The sequence below is a fragment of the Pantherophis guttatus genome, chromosome 3, assembly GCF_059756535.1.
Source record: "Pantherophis guttatus breed Tessera chromosome 3, ASM5975653v1, whole genome shotgun sequence".
Lineage (NCBI taxonomy): Eukaryota > Metazoa > Chordata > Lepidosauria > Squamata > Colubridae > Pantherophis > Pantherophis guttatus.
In genome coordinates this window covers 47692907-47715569 of record NC_142065.1, presented here as the reverse complement: position 1 = coordinate 47715569, position 22663 = coordinate 47692907, and the positions used below count along the sequence as shown (strand labels likewise).

The 22663-nt window shown below is 36.4% G+C and overlaps 1 protein-coding gene across 8 annotated transcripts in view; it reads left to right on the top strand.

The window, feature by feature from the left end:
* ATP2B4 (ATPase plasma membrane Ca2+ transporting 4) overlaps positions 1 to 22663 on the top strand; it is a 170170-nt gene that overhangs the window by 115204 nt on the left and 32303 nt on the right. For 6 of the 8 annotated variants that reach the window (XM_087889512.1, XM_060687276.2, XM_087889516.1 and 3 more), the window contains exons 4-15: positions 2789 to 3046; positions 4600 to 4725; positions 5434 to 5559; positions 8135 to 8170; positions 10322 to 10483; positions 11187 to 11401; positions 13001 to 13243; positions 15989 to 16230; positions 17505 to 17739; positions 20498 to 20677; positions 21805 to 21892; positions 22546 to 22652. In XM_087889512.1, the coding sequence (XP_087745638.1) occupies positions 2789 to 3046; positions 4600 to 4725; positions 5434 to 5559; positions 8135 to 8170; positions 10322 to 10483; positions 11187 to 11401; positions 13001 to 13243; positions 15989 to 16230; positions 17505 to 17739; positions 20498 to 20677; positions 21805 to 21892; positions 22546 to 22652 (2018 nt within the window). The remainder of the gene's footprint in view (positions 1 to 2788; positions 3047 to 4599; positions 4726 to 5433; positions 5560 to 8134; positions 8171 to 10321; positions 10484 to 11186; positions 11402 to 13000; positions 13244 to 15988; positions 16231 to 17504; positions 17740 to 20497; positions 20678 to 21804; positions 21893 to 22545; positions 22653 to 22663) is intronic. The other 2 variants (XM_060687277.2, XM_060687282.2) reach the window with 1 other exon arrangement.

Sequence of the window (22663 nt, the reverse complement as noted above, 5' to 3'; positions counted from 1 at the left end):
CTGTGTTTTTCTCATTTGATTTGTACTCCTTTCACAGAAGGATTTGAATGCATTTCTTTTTCTTGGAATTATTTATTTCAGATAACTTGGCCTTCTCAAAAAAGATAATTTGACTCTTGATCTTCATTGTGGCTTATAAAACATTTTTATGGTTTATCTGTAAAGTCATTCTATAAATAGAGTGTTAATTCTCTCTAAATCACTTCAGTTTTCACTAATTCTTTTTAATTGAAATAACTCATTGTCTTCCAGTTGCACAAAGATTTCTACAATCTTAAACACATAAACAGAGACAGAAATTAAATATTGTAAATTGTTTTAGCTGATTTTCGTTTGAATATAATTACTATTGAACCATATATATAACAGTAATCTCTTAGCCCAAGAAACTTAAATTCTTCCAAAGCCAAGCAGGTATGCTTAAAATTTAAACATGCCTTGAATTAATTGTGAAAGGATAACTATATTAGGCAGCAGGAATAAAAAACAGAAACAATGCAAATTCCCTGGCATGAGGGAAAGGAAATTCTTATCTGTAATAGCTCTGTTATAAGACTTTAAGAAACAAATAAATTACAATAATTCCATATTGATTCTAGCCATCATTCCTATACTTAAATTTCTCATGTGGAAAAAGATTGCGTGCTTCATTTTCTCTGCATTTTAAAATATTTGATATAACTAATTTATTGCTAGAGAAGCAATGGGTTTTTTTTTTTAGAATAATTATTCAGCACATTGCTGCTGTAAAAGCTAGTATTATGAGTATTTTATTTTATTTCTGTGTGTGTGTGTGTGTGTGTGTGTGTGTGTGTGTGTGTGTGTAAATTTTGGCTATCCATGGTTGTTAGTTTGGAATAGGCACCCCACAAAGAAAAGGGCCACCACTGATATATTCTCAAAAAGCTAACAATCAGCATCAGGAATAAAGTAATGGAACAAATCAAGATGCTACAAGTACAGGAGAGCCTCACAGTGGCAGAATCAGATAGTAGTCTTTTTTAGATGCCTGGGAAAACAAAAGGTTGGTAAGGTTTGTGGGAGAGCAAGTAGTTCTTTAATGCCAAACATTGGCCCTGTTTTGTTGTCCACTAAAACAGGAAGCAGCACAGATGAGTTTTGTAAAGCTTAAAATAGTCTGAAAATTGCATTAAAATATTCCAGATGGTGGCAAAACAGACCAGCTTATGTTACCTAACTTTAGAGCTAAGAGGCTTTCTCTTTCATTGGATGTAATTTTTAAAAACCTTTCTTATACTTGCTCACTGCAACGCTAGATTCTTCCAGTTGTGCCTTTTTTGGTCAAAGGACTTATGACAATGATGTGACTTCGAGGGTCATTCTGTTTTGCTTATTTCAGGACACCTTAAATTGAATCCAGAAGCCCACTGCTAACCAAGACATCTTGCACAGTAGTGATGTTACATGAGAATACAGAGGTCTTCTAATTGTTCTGGACCAGAGCCACTTTCTTCCATATAGGACCATATTACTGGCCTACCTAGCCTTTGTATTTTGAGGAGATATCCTTCCTTATCATGCTACATAGAACCATTCGTCATTGAGATGCCTACTGTATGAAATAATTTTTTTATTGAGATCAAATGGGTTCACAATGTGGACAAGAATTAAAAGCCTTGTTTGTTCAGGTGTATACATTTCATTATTAGCTACCCTATTTTTATACAGTACTTCATAGAAGAATAGAATAGAATAGAATAGAATAGAATAGAATAGAATAGAATAGAATAGAATAGAATAGAATAGAATAGAATCTTTATTGGCCAAGTGTGATTGGACACACAAGGAATTTGTCTTTGGTGCATATGCTCTCAGTGTACATAAAAAGACAAGATACACTCCTCAATAATCACAAGGCACAACACCCAGTGAGAGTCATACGGTACAATAAGCAATCAAATCATACTAGGAAACAATCAATATCAATATCAATTGCAAGGATACAAGCAGCAAAATTACAGTCACACAGTCACAAGTGGAAGGAGATGGGCAACAGGAATGATGAGAAGACCAATAGCAATAGTAATGCAGCCTAATGTGAATAGTTTGACAGTGATGAAGGAATTATTTGTTTAGCAGAGTGATGGCATTCAGGAAAAACTGTTCTTGTATCTAGTTGTCTTTTGTTGTTTCATAGTTTTGAATTATAATTATTGTATTGTATTGCTGGAATTTTTTGAATGATTTCATTTGAAAATTGCTTTGGAAGTAATTCTAAAAAAACAACCATTTCAGAGCCAGACAACCTCTGGAATGCAACAGTTTGACATGTTTATGTTTCTTAGATATCCCTGAAGGTGTTATTAACATACTTTGATACCTTTGAATCTTCATCAATGCCTATTATTTCAATGAATTAATTCTCCTTTAATCATGAAGCTGATATAGATTGATGGATTGTTATTCTGTGATCATTGTCGCAGTAAAGCTAAGGATATATTTTTACGATTACCATCAGTAGTTGAAGCCTATTGTACCCGGTGAAGTTTATTCACAGATAAATATCTCTGGAATCTTTACAAAAGAATTTATATTCTTTTTTTCATTTTGAGTTTTGGATGCAATGCACTAGTAAATAAACAAAAATGTTGCCTTCTTTGTATTTAATATTGTCTGCAGAATTCATTATGGAATGTAACAAGTATGAGTCTGTCTAAAATACTGATTCTGTGTTTCTCCAAGTAGCAAATGGCAGTAGGTCTTACGTAGTATTATTTCAATATAGTATTATTTTAAACCATTCTTTTCCTCCTTTATCTCTTGGAAGTGTGTGGAGAAGCAAAGGGCAGTGGAGAGGATGAAGGCGAGGCTCAGGCTGGCTGGATTGAGGGAGCAGCCATCCTCTTCTCAGTTATTATTGTGGTGTTGGTCACAGCCTTCAATGACTGGAGCAAAGAGAAACAATTCCGGGGTCTGCAGAGTCGCATTGAGCAGGAGCAGAAGTTTACTGTCATCCGTAAGGGACAGGTGATCCAAATTCCGGTAGCTGAGATTGTGGTTGGGGACATTGCTCAAATCAAATATGGTGAGTAACTATAAATTTTCCAGTATATTTTTCTCGTGTATTGAAATTATCACTGTGGTTACAGTTACCACCGTGTGATTAAAACCAAAGGAATATACAAACATTAGGACATAGATGCTACTTCTGGGTTTGTCAGTTATTCACAAGCCATGTGAACTATCTTTGCCACCCATGGAAATATCTCATCCGCATCCAAGCTCCTTGCTTCCTGCTGGGAGAAGTGTCATGATGAGAGGGATGATGTGATACAACCTATGTGAGTCAAGATATCATGTGTGTTGTCTACATTAAGAAATTGCTGTGCTCCTATTTTCTTTCCTTCTGCACTCCTAAGCACAGAAAGCCAGCTTCAGTCCTTATTTCCTCAATTTTCTGCTGCTGTTCAACACTTAACTAAAATGGGACGAGAAAATCAGCAGTGTAATTCATCTGCAGCTAAGACACCACTATTCCAAGATACACCATACTGACCTTCCAGCATAATTCTCCTTCAGGAAATATAAAATGTTTAGGAGATGCAGTGCTTAACTGTCTGGAAGAGGCACATAGGTTCAGCATCAGGATGTACCATGATGCTCCTTGGGAAAATGCCTAGGAGCAATATATATATTACATTATACATTATACATTATATATATATATAAAATGTGCGATCACACATTGCTCCTAGAAGCACGAAGCCGAAAACATCAGCCTGAAGATGACAAATGAGACTTCATTGAAACGTCGCCAAGACACTTCCAATTTTACGCGGGAGAAAACCCGAATAACCAAAGACACACACACACACACACACACACACACACATATGCAATATTTTTATTTATTATTTTTAAAAAATGGTTCACATGAACAAAATTCAACCAGTTATATAATTCTCTTGGGCCTAATGAATATATGGTCTCTTGTGAAAAAGAGATTGATTAGAAGTGATATTGAAGAACTGACATATAAGAAAGAATACAAACAGGAAAACAAATATTCAAACTTTGCACTTTGGAGAACCTTATAGTACTTGTTTAAATGAAACTTGTATGAAAAACATCAACATTGAATATGATTTTATTAATTACATGAATGTGTCCTGATGATTACCTTCTTTCAAAGCCTTCATAATATATTTGCTTATCTGAATTTCCCTTACTTGTTTGGGTAATTGCAATTATGGCTCACGGCTGAAGGATAGATGAATTGTCCTTGATTCCTAATGGAATTCTTATATGCAAAGGGAATAATGCTTAGCAGGAACACAGCCTGTGGAAACTCAATTTATCTCTTTCTCAGTACAATTGGAATTAAACTTTATTTTTTTCCAAAGCAAACTAGTTGAGTACAGGCAGGAATTTTTTTTCCTGTTATTGCTGAATTCAGCAAAATTGATGCTGTCTAACACGTTGCATTTCCAGTAATGACTGCATGCCCATATCTGTCGTCAGTGAAGCTTTTTAAAAAAAGTTACATAAGTGTTAAGTTGGCTTTGGTTTGATGGATTTTTTAAGCCTTGGTTTGGTAGAGAAAACTTTCGTGACCTGTTGCTTTTCTGACTTTTTTAGGGGACCTGTTGCCAGCAGATGGCATTTTGATCCAAGGAAATGATTTGAAAATTGATGAGAGCTCTCTGACTGGGGAATCTGACCAAGTGAAAAAATCTTTGGATAAAGACCCTATGCTGCTTTCTGGTAAGTCTGTCAGGTTGCAGGAAGTTGAACTTAATTTATAATTCAGGTCTCTGAGCCTTTTGGCATCTAGATGCAAATGTAGCCCATATGCTGATAATTGCCCTTACAAAAATGCCCGTAGTTGTGTAGTAAAGAAGCTGTTTTGTTATTCTCTAGGATAAGCTAGGCAAGATTTTCCACGTGTTAATTTTGGGAAATAGTATACATTTATTTTGTTTTTTACAGGGATCTTTGAACCTCCTCATGCCAAGCTTCATTTATCTTTTTGAATATGAAGCTGTAGAATACTTGATTCTCTATAGCATCATTCAACTTCTACTTCTTCCTGGAGAAGTAGCACAGCAAAATTCAAGAATGCTTTAGTAAAAGTAAAAGAAGAATGCTTTTAGTAAAAGAATTAGTCTTATCCAATTCTTGTGGGCCAATGGGATTCAGCATTTCATACTTCTTTTAAAAACGAAATTGATTCAGTGTATATCATTGCATATATTCTCTTGCATGTATTATATGGATTATGAATATTGAAGCTAGCACAAACAGGAGCTTCATGCGTGCATGTACATTGATATGAACAAGTGATATAGAAATTAAATTTCATCTCCCAGATATGATATGAACATCTTTTAGATTAAATTTTGGAATTAATTATATAGTTTTATCCATTGCCTCTCCCCCCCCCCTTTCCCATGCTTCACCTGTTCTTATTAGGCACTCATGTAATGGAGGGCTCTGGTCGAATGGTGGTGACTGCTGTGGGTGTCAACTCACAGACTGGAATAATTTTTACTCTTTTGGGTGCTGGAGAAGGGGATGAGGAAAAAAAGGTCAAGAAAGGTAAGACTCATAAGCCATTCTTTATGTTGGTAGCATGAAGTTCCTTAGTGACATTGGAAGTTTTTGAGTTTTATAAGGAAAAACTCCTGAAGGTTCAAGCATCTTATTGTAAACTCAACAAGTAATCAGTACTGTGCATGCCAGAGATTAGAGGGTCAACGATCATGCTGACAGATCACTAGTAGCTCAGTAATGCCAAGAAATGGAGACAATAGAAGACTGCTATTTAAAAGTTGGTTTTGGAAACAATATGCAGGTTTTTGTCTGTTGAGTCATCATCTTCATCAAGCACAGATGAATTTTGGAAAACGCAAGTGGACCTGAAATAAACAGTTGTGGTGCCAAGTACTTGTGTATAGGGTACAACATGCACTTTTCAAAAATATCCCATTATATTGCCTTCTCCCCCCCCCCCCACCCGAATCCTTTCTTTTTAATATCAGGTCTGCTTTCTATGACAAGCATATTCAGTTGACATAAGGTTATTTGCTTCTGTGCTACCATTTAAGGGCACCTTTTTTTGTTTGCATTGGTTTTGTGGTACTGCTACAAATCTTAGAAGAAAAATCCTGCTGATAAATCTTTTACATTGATACTTTTTTGTCTATCTACAAATAGGCACTTGGCAGAAACAGGTTTGCTCTTAACAGATAGCAAGGATGAGCATCTGTGGCCCTTCAAGTGTAACTTGCTCACTATGGACACACCAAAGAACCATAGGTTTCTCATCCCAGGATAGAATTACTAAGACCATAACTAATGTCAATTGATTATGTAACCATGATCATATTATAGCTCTGCACATCAAGTTACTTGGAGTCAAATAGTGGTATAGAAAACTCTTGCTTTTGTGTCCTGCTTGGATGGACTTCTCTGAAGTTTCTGGTAACATGTTTTCGATGGTTATCTTTAGTGGAACTTTATTAAAAATAAAGTTGGTGTATCAGGAGAATGATAAAATTCCTTGTCCAAAAGATTGTACCCTCAAAAGATAAGTACACATTTCTCTAGGTCATTGTTGAGGTCTCATGAAAATTTTACTTCAGAAGACGTATTTTGTAAGGACATCCTATTATTTTCTCCCTCAGCCTAGCATTGATTTTAGCCAGTGTAGAGTGTTTTCCATGGTCCATGTGACTATATTTTTACTAAAAGAGGAATCATTATTGCACCTACTACTTAATGCAAACTTATTCATACTTGGAGCAATCCCCTTAAATGTGCCGTTCATATTTCCATATTGTGAAATAAGCTCATGCTGAGCAACGATGACTGGAGAATGGTAAATATGATAAGTGTATGTGTTTATTACAAAATAGTTAATCTGAACCCAAACAATTTTAACATCCTGTACTGGACTATTCGGCCTCTATTAATTCAGAAAGCATTGTGCACAGTAGCTTATCCAAATAAGGCTTTGAAGCTTTTTCGCTTTCAGCCGAAGACAAAGAAAGCAGAACTTTGGTATGTGGTTTATGAAAACAGAAACCTGCTTGCTGGTCTGATTTGTTCATAGCATAAGAGGCATCTGAGTTTTAATTCCATCTTGGCCAGCCAAGGGATATGCAAAAATCATCTGCTGATAGCTTCTCCAGCATCATTCCACTGAAACAGTGTTAAAAGGACAGGAGTTAATGAGGCTAAGACAGAGGAAGGATGGTGGTGCAGTTTTGCTAGTAGCCAGATGAGGTCAGTCTGTTTACCCTTGTAAGCAGAAGTTGCTTCTTTTTCCCTATTTTTATTTTAATACACAAATGAGAGAAACGGAAAACATTTGGGCTGTAGCTACTCCTTTATCTTTTCCTTTCGAGGTGGGAGTGGGTGGGGATTCACAGCTGCCATCCAAGATGACTAACCCAGACCTCAGCAGAAATATGGGTGATATGTTCTCTTTGAGGCAAAATAATAAATCTGCAGATAGAACATTCTAGGCCTTAATAATAAATGAGTATTTTCTTGAAGTCCCCTGCCTTTCCTTTTGATATGGATTGAAACAGAGAATTCATCATGACAGCAACAGGGAGCATGATGTTCAAGGGAGTAGATCCCTATCTTTCTATTCCCCTACTCCACACACTCCACAAAGCTAGGTATATCTCACTCCTATCAGATTCTGTGAACTATATGAGTATATAGGTGTGGTACTATTAAGCTCGGTGTGGTAGGAAAAAACTTGTAGTCCCCACACCGTTGAAAAGGTTTAATGGAGTTCAGTGTGAGAATTGATCCTTAATATTTAGTGCTGATAGCTCAGTCAAAATATATTCTGTCACTTTGAACAGCAAATATTCTATTGGTTCAAATTGTTGTTCCTATACTTCCTTGTTTTCAGTAGAGTGAGCACAATAATTGAAAAGAGGGGACTCATAATGGCAATTAGTTGGAGAAACATTGAACTTCTCTGGATCTTTTGCATTTGTCAGTCCAGATGTCAAGTTATAGCTTACCTCTCCATATCTGGCAGCCTCCCCATAAGAGCACTGAGTTCTCACATAAAGGTGCCCTCACCATCAGGGACATCAGAGTCAAGAATCATGCGCTCAGTGCTCCACCCTTTCTCTCTTTGTCTAAACAGGTAAAAAAACCGGAGCCCCTGAAAATCGCAACAAAGGTAACCAGCCTCTCCATCCTTTGAACCAGCACCACACTAACTACTGAGCATTCCTCCTTCCTTCTTCCCATGAGTCTGTGCTCTTTGTCGCTACGGCGGGAATCTCGCCTTGTTGTTCTGGAAGAGAGTGTCATGATTACCACAATGCTAACCACCCACCACATTTTTTTCTGTCCATCGTGTAGCCGTCCTTGCTACACGATGGATTCCATATCTTGTACCACATAATCTTCATCTAGTTGAGTGCTGAATTTTTCAGCTGATGCTATGAGGTGTATGCCTTGATATCTGCATACATACCTCACACACTATAAGAATTAGGCCGCTATACTGTGCTTTTAAAACAAAACACAAAAGAAATAAAAGCTTTATGGAAATGTCTTAGTTAAATATGCATGATGGACTATTTGATATGAAGTGAGTTCCTATACAATTGGAGTGATTACTTACTTCCCAAAATGATGTTGATTGGTTTTTCTATCTCCAGTTCCAAACCTGATCTTTAAAAAAAAACAAAAAAACCCAAACCCAACCTTTGTGGTGGGTCCAGCATATGTGTTCATTGCACTCTGTTCTTCTCATGGGCTTTTGAATCAAAGTGAGTGTTTATTTTCTGATATGTATCACCCCCTGTTCTTTCCAGGCTATGGTGAAGAAGCCCATTTCTGTACCTGTCTGTTCTCCTTCTTGCACTTTGCCTTTCTCTTTTTCTTCCTTTTCTCCACAGTTTTGAGTTTTCCCTCCTTCTGACCTTGAAATCTTGGATTATTTTGGCATTGATTATCCTCTTCCTTGCCCTTTCCCATCATGTCCATAAATCCTAACTGTGCAAATCAGTTATTAAGTAATTCTGCCCACATTTTTCTGAACCCCCATGATTTTGGGAATTGATGGCATTTGGCCTTTGTTTATTGATGAGAAATTTATACTTCAGTCTGCATAAAATAATTCTCAGTGCACACAAATACCCAAATGAGCAATAAATAATTAAAAGAAGTGCATAATATAAAAGCCTACATCATTTGATTTTAGTTTTTTTAAGCTCTTATTAATTCTGGGATTTGGGGACTGAATCTCTGATTTTGGTAGGTAAATAAATTGCTGCAGTTATGCTGATATGCACCAGTTGAGGATCTGCTAACTATATTTTTAGAGGTTCCAAAGATATTAAGAATGGAGTCACAGAGCTTAGAAGAGATGGGTGAAGGGGAAGTTGAATGGACTAACTGATTCACTTCTCATTGACTGACCCAGTCAATTAACCTTCCTCTCATCTTACTCCTCCCCACTGTCGAGATATGATACCTACATAAGTTTGAAGACAGTAGTTTTAAAAGTTATGGCATGAAGAATCTGATCAGAGAATAATCTTTATAGCTTTTGGAATTCATTTCTAGAATATATTCAAATATATTTGAAATCACAATTTTGAGAAAAAAAATATTATACTTATTTAGTTTTTTTTTTTTAAAAAATAAAGACCTTCCCCTCTATTAAGAGTGGAGAAATTTGGATAGCTTATATGCTTTTTTGCATTAATTTTTCAAACCATAAACCATCATAAAGCCTGGACAGATGCTCTTTTTCCCTTTCTCATCTATGTAGGCAGATGTGCTAAATGTAGTTTGGTTGGCTATGGTTGCCTCTCAAATCGACAACAGTGTCTTTGTTCAATAACAAAATCCTAGGATTAGCTATGCCATCAGAATTTCGAACATTGTAGCTGCTCAAAGATTAGGTTTTTCACTTTTACTACCTCAGTGAAATGAATACTGACAAATACATATTACAGAAATGCTAATAGAGGAGATGCCTTGCATAGGGACTTGAGGCATTCAGGAAGCCAATCCCAAAATCCTTCTTATCAAGGCTGTCCTTTCTTCCAGGTACAGGCAAGTTAACTACTGAAACATATTTAATTAAGGGGGGATTTTCACAAGCTGCTCCAGTCACCAGTTCCACAGGAATGTGGAGCAGAACTGCCTGATTTTCTAGGTTTCCAAATTACCAAGTTTCCGTGATGGGGTTCCCATGTGCTGGGATTCTTTCTCTCTTACTCTCTGCCATTTTCCTTGTTCTTTCTGTTGCATCTGAAATGTTTTTACGACTGTTCTCCTCATTCACTGCATGTTTGTTTCATCCTGGATTCAGCCAAAACTCAGGATGGAGTGGCCCTGGAAATCCAACCACTGAAAAGCCAAGAAGGGGTGGAAAATGAGGAGAAAGAGAAGAAAAAGGTGAAGATTCCAAAGAAGGAGAAATCCGTGTTGCAGGGAAAGCTCACCCGCTTGGCAGTTCAGATTGGAAAAGCAGGTGAGTACATCAAATGGCTTAACAATTGTCTACTAAAATTAGACTCAGATGATATGATATGATTGGTATGGTATGGTATGGTATGGTATGGTGTATGGTATGGTATGGTATGGTATGGTCTGGTATGGTGTATGGTATGGTATGGTGTATGGTATGGTATGGTATGGTATGGTATGGTATGGTATGGTATGGTATGGTATGGTATGGTATGGTATGGTATGGTATGGTATGGTATGGTGTAAAATTCTAGAAAGCCAGAAATTAATGAATCAGCAGAATTTGCAATCTGAGTTCAAATACTGTAGGTTGAATGTAGGTTGTACACAGTTTTTCAGTATTGTTCCAATCCAGTATTTCTCTAGTGTATTTTTTACTGCATATGACTCAGACTCAGCTTTAGTTCATGTGGCATAACTCTCCAGGGCCCCTGATGGAAATGTTTTGCAGTTTTGTTGCCTGCCAAATGTCTCAGGTAACATATTAAGCTTAGAATATCTATACGAATGGCATGAACCCTAGTAAAGTATGTACAGAAAACTGATATTTCCAACGATATCTGGAAGAGAACCTGTTTTCTGTTTTAATAAAATAACTTTAGCCCAGATCTGCTGCCTTACTTCCAGTTATATCCATAATGCAGTCAATACTGTAATCTGCTGGAAATAGCCCTTTGTCACAATTTTTTTCTCTTCCTCCTCCTCAGGATTGATTATGTCAGCAATCACAGTTATTATTTTGGTGCTATATTTTGTGATCGACACTTTTGGGATTCAAAGAAGATCATGGCTGGCTGAATGTACTCCCATTTATATCCAGTACTTTGTCAAGTTCTTCATTATTGGTGTCACTGTGCTAGTAGTAGCTGTTCCTGAAGGCTTGCCCCTGGCTGTCACTATTTCTTTGGCCTACTCTGTGAAGGTGAGAATAGGAACTCCACAGGAAATTCTAAGGCTTTTGGATCTAGACATGAAGGGAAGATTGGATGGGCTGGGATGCACTGTTAAATTACTGTACTTGGTTTTTACTGTGAAAAGGCTAGGTTTGGATGTGGGACAAGAGACATAAAATGCAATGGAATACATTTGTGTTCATTTGTAAATTTATTCTGCCCTGTTTCTTTATTAAGATGCATTTTTTTAAAAAGTAGATGTGTATCTTTCTGAGCAGATGGCAACACCTGTCTGTGATATCTTGTTTAAAAATTAAGCAGGTTGGGCTTGTCTAGAATAAGAACCTGGCTGATATCTTAATCATTAAAAGGGATATACAAATAACCATAGAAGAGAGTGTCATGGAAAATCTTCCTATATTAGATTTACAAAAGAGACTTGTTAAAGCTTGCATGTGAGAAGGAGAAGAAAAAAGAAAAAGAAACCAAGTTTTACAGTATTATTTGAAGAGACTAAAGGTCCAGATTGTTAAAAGTAAAAGGAATGAATATATAGTTGATTTATTAGATCAAGTTTAAGACTGATGGTAGTTATCTCTGTTAACTCTTAAAGTATTTTTGCTGATCATGACTTAAATGATGATGTTTTTAAGGATTTTTTTTACAGGTAAGATATGGGAAGAAGAGATTATTTGTTGTATTTTCAATGAAAGTGATGTTACTAAAATTGTTATACTTGTGATAAATGGGAAACACATTTCTTTATTTCTTTTCTTTTTCTTTACTGTTTTCTTATTTTTTCTTCCTTTTCTATTTTGTCTATTTTCTTTTTTTTTTCTGCATCTTTTTTCATTTTTTTAAGTTTTTACTGTTATAGTTGTTATTTTTAATAAAATAACTATTAAAAATTTAAAACATAGAATTTGGATTGGGGAATTCCAGGTCTATAGATAAGATTCAGAAGTTGAAAAGTTGAAAAACATTTCTATAGTGTTATTGAGAACATGTGGTTGCATCATCAGTAGATAAACTCAACTTGATAGTGGATTTATATTTTTACTTATATTTTTGGACATGTTTCTTCACAAAATGAGGGTAAATGTGATTTTATGAAGTGGATTTTAAAAATATATTTTAATGTTTGAAAGAATGTAGTTTTGGAAAAATTGAAAGAGTAAAAATATGCAAGGAAATTCTCAAAGATTAAATTCATCAAATATCCTAGCTCTAGGCAGACATGCCTGTAGTTCTGTAACTAGGTGAATTTTGAAAAACAGCTTTAAAGTGTTAACATTAACAGCACCTATAGTAATCCTGATATTTAGTTCAAATGTTATTTTCACTTGTTGGATCACCTGCCTTTTCTAGAAACAAAGAGTTAGAGACAGTGATTTGTATCCATAGATCCTTCTGTTTGTTAATTTTACCATGTTGCACAATAGGGGATGGAAAATTTCTAGGTGCATTGTTGAAAGTTGTGACTATGGGTTTGTTGTTTTGTTTTTAAAAAATCTTCTATTTTATTAATTCGTTTTCTGATCTGTGCATCTTCATGCTAATTTGATTACCAATCTTCTCTGTGTCACTGAGTAGTTTGACTGTGGTTTTTTTATGTTTTGCTAACACAGAAAATGATGAAAGATAACAATCTGGTTCGGCATCTGGATGCTTGTGAGACAATGGGAAATGCCACCGCTATTTGCTCAGATAAGACTGGGACCCTCACGATGAACCGGATGACTGTAGTGCAAGCTTATGTGGGAGACACCCACTACCGACAGATTCCTGACTCAGAAGCTATTCTGCCCAAGGTCCTGGACCTTATTGTCAATGGTGTTTCAATAAATTCAGCCTATACCTCTAAAATCTTGGTAAGTTCCAGTTTTTTGGGAGGTTAACACTTAATATCTTTTATCCAGTCTGAGGTAAATAATCAGGGTTATGTTTCATTTAGTTGCATATGCCCACTAAAAATTTGGATGCTGGTCTTGGAGCCCTTGAAAAAGCCATTGTTTAAAAAATATGACAAAAGAAGAAAATTATTAATGCTTAGAAAATATTGAGACCCAGTTTGGTGTAGTAGTCAAGTTGCTAGCCTAGAAGCAGGAGAGTGTGAGTTGTAGACCTCCTTTACACATGAAAACTGGCTGGGTGACTTTGGGCTAGTCACTGACTTTTAACCCAGCTGGATTGTTGTTGTGAGGAAAATAGGAGGCCAGAATATTAGGTATGTTCACTGCCTTGAGTTGAGTGTGAGGGTGTATGAATGATAAAAATCCCTCCCTTCCTTCTCATTTCACATTCACAATAATCAGCATGTATTAACAAAATATACTTCTCTCCTGAACACTTGGAAGTGATTTCTGTGAGAGAGAAAAACAAATGAATGAACTTTTCTCAAAAAAAAATTGAATGGACAAATCAATCAGATAAGAAAATTCTAATATTCTCTTTTCACAGATAGAAAATGAAACTTTTAGAGCAGTGATGGCTAACCTTTTCCGTGCCGAGTGCATACCCATAATGCAATGCACGCATGACCCCCCCATGCCCCACACCCTGTGCATGCACACACGATCCCCCCATGTGTGCCCCATCCCATGCATGCACGCATGACACTCCCCACGTACACCCCACCCCACGCATGCACATATGACCTGTGCATGAGCCTCGTCCCCTACACATGCACACACATCTCCCGCATGCACCCTGCTGCCTGCGCATGCGTGGCCCAGACCCAAAAACCAACTGGCCGGCAGGCACGCATGCATGTGCAGCAGAGCTGAGCTGGGGCGACAGCTCACATAACCGCAGAGAGGGCTCTGCGTGCCGCCTGTGGCACACGTGCCATAAGTTCTCCATCACAGTTTTAGAGATTAGAAATCTTTAGAAATCTTTAATTTCTGAAAGGTAAAAAATAACTAGGAATATCAGAGGCATCTGCAAGATTTCATTAAAAAGACAAAACCAGTGTTGTGACACAAGCTTTACCCCTTTAATCTATGTATATGTACAAGTAGATCATGTATAAAGGAGACAGAGCTTACAGTGTAATAGTGTTTCCATCATCTATGCTTTTCTTGCAAGGATGTCTCTTGAGTACTGTCAGCTTTCTGGATTTAGGATGAAAGGTGATTCAGAATGTGCATGGGCACATTTGTTGCTCATGCATGTTCTCTGAAAAAGACTTATTAAAGTGCAAGTAAATGTAATGTTCTTACCCATGTAGCTATTCTCTCTTAGATATATCAGTACACAGCCATCAGAAGCCATCTTGTTAACTTGCTGTTGGTTTTTAAAATATAATTTAACATCACTTTTTCTCTTCGAAAGTTTATTTCTTAGTGTTCAATACCTGCCACAAATTCTATTGTATTTTTGTTATTTTCTGATAAAACTATTTAGAATTGGATGTAAATAATGTGAGGTGTTAAATGCCTCTTTTGTTTGTTTTTGTTTATTGTTTATTAGGATTGTGATAAGAGTGAGTGGGGAATTTATTTATTTATTTATTTATTTATTTAATAAAATTTATATGCCGCCCTATCTCCGAGGACTCAGGGTGGCTAACAACAATAAAACAACCAGTTAAAAATATAAAATACATAATGTACGTATATAATTTATATTAAAACTCCCAAAATCTAAAAACCCTCTCAGTCCAGGCTGGGCGATGTAAACAACCATGTTTTTAATTCGCGGCGGAAGGTGCGAAGGTCAGGAGCCAACCGGAGCCCCAGGGGAAATTGATTCCAAAGAGTGGGCGCACCCACAGAGAAAGCTGTACCCCTGGGGGTCGCCAGCTGATACTGTCTAGCTGACGGCACCTGGAGCAGGCCCTCCCTGTGAGGACGCACCGGGCGATGGGCAGCTGTTGCTGGCAGCAAATGGTCCACCAAATATCCTGGGCCTAAGCCATGTAGGACTTTTCCCTTGCTTTAATATTGAGAAGAAGTGATCTTCTGAATCAGATTTTTATATTGGAATTTATGTTAAGGCTGATATAACATAACCATGTAGTTCATTTGACTTTGGAGAGGTGTCCTTTTTTTTACCTCAAGATAGCATGGCGATTGATTTAGAATCATAGCATCCTAGAGTTGAAACAGACCTTTGGATGCAATGCTCTATTCAATGTAGGAATTCAAAAATCCATGACTGTTGACTTCTTCTTCAACTTAGCTTGCCAGATTCTCTATGCTTCATACATTATTACTCTATTTCTTAAATTGGTGTACTTTGAAATGTGAACTAGCATCTTTAATATCCTAATTACTCATCCAGTTAAAAAGAAAATATTAATATATAATGATCATAAACACTTTTCAATATTCATGAGAAAAATCAAGAATGGGGGGATAGTGAAAGAAACCCATGGCATTCATATGTCCTTTTGTAGGCTCCAGTTGGAATCGGGTTGCTTGCTAAATAGAGTTCTAAACCAACAAGCTTCCTTATGTTAATTATCTTAATCAGATATTAAGTCTAAACTCTATCTCATCACAACATAAAACTGCCCACTGAAGTTTTAATATTTCTGTGAGAGATTAAATAATTGTGACTATGGTCCAAGATGTTACTATATTTCTCTTGTTATATTTGGTTTGGGATTTTAGCCACCAGAGAAAGAAGGAGGACTCCCACGTCAAGTCGGAAACAAGACAGAGTGTGCACTTCTGGGCTTTGTTCTGGACTTGAAGCAGGATTATCAAGCTGTCCGTAGTGAAGTGCCTGAAGAAAAGCTCTATAAGGTCTACACCTTCAATTCTGTCCGGAAATCTATGAGTACAGTGCTAAAAAACCAGGATGGGAGTTTTCGCATGTACAGCAAAGGAGCCTCTGAGATCATCCTCCGCAAGTAATTTTCCTCTCAATGCTGGTATTATTCGTGCTTATTGGCACATTATTTTTAATAAGAAGCATCCATGAGATGGGTACAATAGTAGAGAAGTGCTTTTTCTAAATGGGGAAATTCACAAAATTTATGGATATTTAGTATGAAAAATCTGAAAGAATCTATGGTAATATGCACAGAAAGGAAAACCTATTAGCTTTTCTATTTTATTTTCAGTTAGAATTCTATTAGCATATCTTCTCTCTTGTGTGTTTCTAGTTCTCTATGAAATGCTTAATTAAAGGCTTAATTCAGACTCTTCACCTGATTCCTTCAGATGTTTCACTCAGGAAAACTTTATTTTATATATATATATATATAAAATTAGTTTTAAAAGTAAAACAATGGACATTGCTCAACGTCTCTGGTTTCTAACATTTGCGTCTAAATCAAGTTAATAAGTAATCTATTCCTTGATCTATATACAAATTTACATATCTCCTATTTCATTATATATCAGGTATGCAGTATTTTACTTCCTAAACAACTATGCAACTAGGAAAACTTTCAACTAAGTAAATTGAGAAATGGTTAAACAACAAGTCACTGATGAAACATCTTTAATTATTTATTGTGTTAACCTTTTGTAATTATAGACTGCAGTTTGAAATGGGTTTGCACAATTCTCTTCCATTTTTGAATCTTAAAAATATTTTTAAAATCTTCAGTCATTATGAGTAGAATGTAAGATACAGCCATATATTTGACCTACATTTGAGATATCTTGGAGTCAACCCTTTTCATCTGCCAGGATTGTCTTCCCAAATTTCTCAAGTAAATGAAGATAGTAGCTTGAATTAACATTAAAACAGTTGTTTTTAAAGCTGTTCCAGGGTAGCCAACATGAACTCTGGGATATTCAAATGCTTTTTCCCAACTCATTGATGAGGAAAAATCAAAGTCTTTCCTTCCAGTATAAATTAGCAGCTGTGAGAAGTTTTATTTAAGTCACAGATTCGTAGGTGTGAGGTTCAGTTAGCAGTTCAAGGGTTAAATCCCTTGTATTTCCGTATGCACACTTTCCCACACATTCTGTTTGTAGAAATCCATTTTGATCACTCTTCTTGAGCCTCCATTTTTAAAGAATTCACACAATTAATAATTACCCCAAAATTAATGTGTCTAATATATTCCTTAGGAAAGTATGTAAGACGCACATCCTTTTGATAGCTTAAGCTTTATTTGTAAAATATGAACATAATTTTTGAAACGTGTTTAATCCTTTTGTTTTAACACAGGTGCACAAAAATTTTGGACAAAAATGGGGAAATTCGATTATTTAAAGTGAAAGACCGGGATGAGATGGTGAAAAAAGTGATTGAACCAATGGCTTGTCAGGGGCTACGCACCATTTGTCTGGCTTACCGGGATTTCCCTGCTGGTGTTGAACCTGACTGGGATGCTGAAAATGAGATTTTGTCTGACCTTACTTGCATCACTGTTGTTGGCATTGAGGATCCTGTTCGTCCAGAGGTACCAGTATAAATTTCTTTCCTGTATGCACATAATACATAGAATATTTAATTAGCTTTCCCAACCTGGCATTCTCCAGTTAGCTAGAGATTATAGGAACTGAAGTCCAGCAAACACAAACAGTATAAAATGGCGATTCTGGTCTAATTATAATCTTACTCATTCTTTTTTCTTTCTGCTGTTTCCAATTTTGTTTCCTTGCTGACTGCTCATCCCTGTTTTGCTCCCTTAGGTGATTTTGGTATTGTATCTGTTATCTTATTTTTTCCAGTCCCTTCTCTTTGACTTGCTCTGCTTTTTTATTATTGTCTTTCACCTTTTATTTTCCTGCAGGTTATTCTTTTATCCTTTATTTTGTTTTTTCATTGCTTTGCTTTGGATCTACTTTTTTATGCAACTTTGATTTTTTTCTTTCTTGAGCTGTCGGATCTTTTTGGTTGCCCTATTCCTGTTCATGTATCAATGAATGCCTTTAGAGGATGTTCCACACCCTTTCATCTCTACCTTCTGCTCATTTTTTGCCAGCAGTTAAAGATTGTGCCATTCAGTTACAGAGACTTTGTGTTCATTGATAACAACCTTGTGTTATCAGTAAGGTTGCTGCTTGTGGGAAGAGCCCTTGTGAGTTTAATAGCAGAATTACAGTTCTGTTCTGGTTTTGCTCTTTTGTACCTACCTAGCAGAGAGATAGTGGAAAGGTCCAACGTTTTCTTTCATAGGCAAATGCAGGAACAAAGACTAATCTACTCTTCTTGAATTTCACCCTGTTTTGCAATTGTTGTAGGTATTGGAAACTCAGGAAAAGATGTGTAGACGTCTAACAAAGGAAAAAGATAACTGCTTCACTTAAAAATTATTCATTCTGTGTTTTTAGAGAACAACAGATATATCTGCCCTAAAATGGCAACTATAATTTACAAATTCCTCTTTAAAGCAGCCAAATATATTCTAGGAAGAAATTATGATTACTGAGGAAAATTGATTATCTTTGGTTTACTTCATCCTTCCCAGGTTCTGTTTTCTCTCACAATTTGCTATAGGGGTGACAAGCAGACAACTGACGTAACACAATAAATCATCGTATGACTACTACTTGATTACATTTCAGAACTGGCCCCCTGTACGCTGTTCCCATAATTAGATGCTGAAGTATCTGGGATTGCAAATGGTTTCACAGATGCCTTGCACGCGCTAGTCTGGAGGCGGTGATTCAATTTGCGGATTTCTTAATGATGTTTCTCTTCTCAGTCAGTCCCCAGCACTACTATCACTCTGTGTATGGTTTGATCTGTATGAGTTAACATAAACAGTGATGATCTGATGCAGTCAAGAGGTGGAAATTAATCTGTTTCTATATACCATCCCATTACGGGAGAGAAATAAAATGGACCTCTAACAGCATTGTATATTTGAAGAAAGGCAAGAAGTTGTATATATCCTTATAGGCAAGAAGGATGTCTGTTCTAGAAATCTTTTAGCACAAATATTTTGCCTGACTATTTATGTTGAGAATCCATAATCTAGCATGCATATTGCATTGCACTGAAATACATTTGTGTTGCCCAGGTGTCACAGAATTATTAGTTATGGCAGGGCAGAGTAGTGGGCAGGAGAACAAGTTTCACAGGCCCATTAGAAAAAATGTAAAGCAATTTAATGCTTGAGCATTTTCTATTATTACATCTATATAGTGTCATTCAAAATAATCTGCAGCTAGCAGATTATCATGTTTGTAGTTCCTATTGTAATTCTTCTCACTTCTTAATGGAAATATTTGACCTTCCATTGCAAATTGCAAAGTCCCTGCAAAACACAAAATAGTTTACACTACCTTTAAACAATTATAGACTTGATTTCTTCTCACAAATTGTTATGAGTTTCACATTAGGACTTGAGTAAATGCAGAATATTTTCCTTTTTAAAAGCAAGAAATTTCTGGCCATTATGTCATGTTTGCATTATCACATTAACTGTTTTAAGAATCCAGTAGAGCTAATTTAAACTTAGTAAGAGGTAATGGCTGCCCCTGAAGAGTTCCATGAGGGGCAACTGGAACCTGGATCTCCCTGGTTCTTGTTCAACACTTGACTAGCTAAGTTACACCATTGACTTGTGGTTTCATAACATAATTGTTCAGGTAAGTGGAATTGATAATCAAGGGTTGTAGAGTAGGGTGCTCTTACTTGGTATGTCAGCCTCTGAACTCTCCTTTCTCCACCTCTGGTTTTCAATTTTTCCTCACCAGACCTTAGTGCTCTTTGAATTGTTCTCCTAAATGTTTTGTGTTTCTGTAAACCCAGATAGTCCTTTTTTAACCGTGTTGGTTGTCCTTCCTTGTAAACAGATTACAATGCCATGGCGCAATTCATGATTAAAGAATAAATTTATCATTACAATATAAGTTATTACAACCGTGGTGGCGCAGTGGTTATAATTCAGTTCTGCAGGCTACTTCTGCTGACTGCCGGCTACCAGCAGTTCAGCAGTTCGAATATCACCGGCTCAAGGTTGATTCAGCCTTCCATCCTTCTGAGGTCGGTAAAATGAAGACCCAGATTGTTGGGGGCAATATGCTGACTCTGTAAACCACTTGGAGAGGGCTCTAAAGCACTGTGAAGAGGTATATAAGTCTAAATGCTACTGCTACTGCTACTGCTATTTCAGTTTCCTCCCATTATTTCTTATTTCAGACTCATGGTTTTTTGTCTGCTTCATGGTCCCTTGCTTATAGGTTCTGTTTTTCATGACTTGCCAATAGGTACCTGAGGCCATTCAGAAGTGCCAGCGTGCTGGTATTACTGTCAGGATGGTTACAGGTGACAACATCAACACTGCACGTGCCATTGCAACTAAGTGTGGGATCTTGCTGCCTGGAGAGGACTTCCTGTGCTTGGAAGGGAAGGAATTCAATAGGCTCATCCGCAATGAGAAAGGAGAGGTAATATGAAGAAGGGATCGAAGCTGATCAAGTTTCTGTCAGAGCTGAGATCTCCAAAATATATTATCAAATGGGGCAGGAGGGGAAAATATTTAAAATATGGAGAATAATCACATTAGCTCTACTTTATTATATTTTATTTCATTGCATTTAAATATAAATGAAAACAAATCAATATTTTGTTTACTCTGACCCCTCCTTTTATATGTGATCCCTGACTTTGTTTTAAGTGATGCATTCATTCTAATGTGATGGCAAACTGCATCCCTAAAACATGGAAATTTGACATCTTAGGAAGAGTTTTTAATGCAATATGGCAAAGAAGATATTGTATGTAATTCAAAAAAAAATCTACTGATTTTAAGGAATAGATCCAGGATATGAGTCTATTAACTATTTTTGGAGAGTGTTCAAAAAATGAAAAGACCAAGCACTATGTTTCTGTATTTCCAGATTTAAAAATAAACTTAAGGACTGAATTCATTTTTACATTGCAGTTTATAATTATTAAACAGTTCTTTTTACTCTTTTTTTCCTTGCCAATTAAATAGTTTTCTTTTTATTTTTTTGTCACGTCTAGTTTATTTTAATCACCATAGTATCCAGGTTTTATTTCTTTGCTATCCTTTTTTCAGTTACGGTTGTAGGTTTTTTAAAATTTAATTTAATTTCACCTTTAATTAAATGGAAAAAAAGATAGATTTATTCATTAATTCATGCGGTCTCTGTGGAACCATGAATCTTTGGAATTCAAAGCAGATTAGCCATCAGAGAAAGAGATTATGATCCTTAATAGATAGTATTGTTAGGTATACAGAAAGTTTCTTTGCCCATCACTCTAAAGTTGCAAGTATCTGCTATGGCCTGCTACAGTGGAGCAGCTATCATCATATATTGCTAATTTCTAAGGTATTTACCCTGCAGTCCTCTAATGATATGTCAGATCCATGTTAATGTTTACCAAATGGTTTCTCCATACTACCTGCAATTGTTATGGTATTCATCATTGGGCATTAGATGGAATTCTTCTGAGAAAATGGATTATGTTTTCAGAAGAGAGGGGAGACTGGTTCGAAAGCCCCTTTCAGAGCTAATCTAGCTTGTCCTGTTGGGGTTTTGCTCTGCAGGTGGAGCAAGAACAACTAGATAAAATCTGGCCTAAACTTCGAGTCTTGGCACGTTCTTCACCAACTGATAAACACACCCTTGTGAAAGGTATGGTCAACCGAAGAGATAGCATTTGTTTTCTAAGATGGTGTCAGAAGATAACTGGAGGGAGAGAGGTTTGAAGGTACTAAATGAAAACTTAAGTGAACGGATACATTGCATTTAAAGAGCCAGATTTGCTGAATTGACATGTATTCATGTTTTGGCATGTATGTTCCAGCTCCAAAATGAAATATCTGAAGCAACCTACACAGTGAAAACTCCTTAACAATGAAAAATGAAACTAGATAAGAAATTGTGTGTGTGTGTATGTGTGTGTGTGTATAAAAGCAGCAAATCGGAAACAAAACAAATGTTTGTTAAACACTAGTCTGAGCAATACAATTTCATCCACATTTGACAACAGAATGTTGGCAAGGGAATATGCTATATTAACTTCTTAGAAGCAGGAAATTCCACAGTCTGGGCATGATAACAAAAATAAAGCACTTTGTACATCCCTCATATTTAAAAAGATGTCTTGTCGATTTGTCTTAGTGGATAAGATATTAAATTTTTGGAAAACTATACAATCCTTTAGATATCATAGCCCTAGGTTGGTTGAGGCTTTACATGACAATCATGTAAATTGTTTCTAGATTTTTGCCATAAATCTAGTGGGTCTGTGTTTATCCTCTACTGACTTTTGGCCTTATTTTCAGGAATTATTGACAGTACTGTTGGGGAACGGAGGCAGGTGGTAGCTGTAACTGGAGATGGCACCAATGATGGCCCAGCCTTGAAGAAAGCAGATGTTGGATTTGCTATGGTATGAGCCAA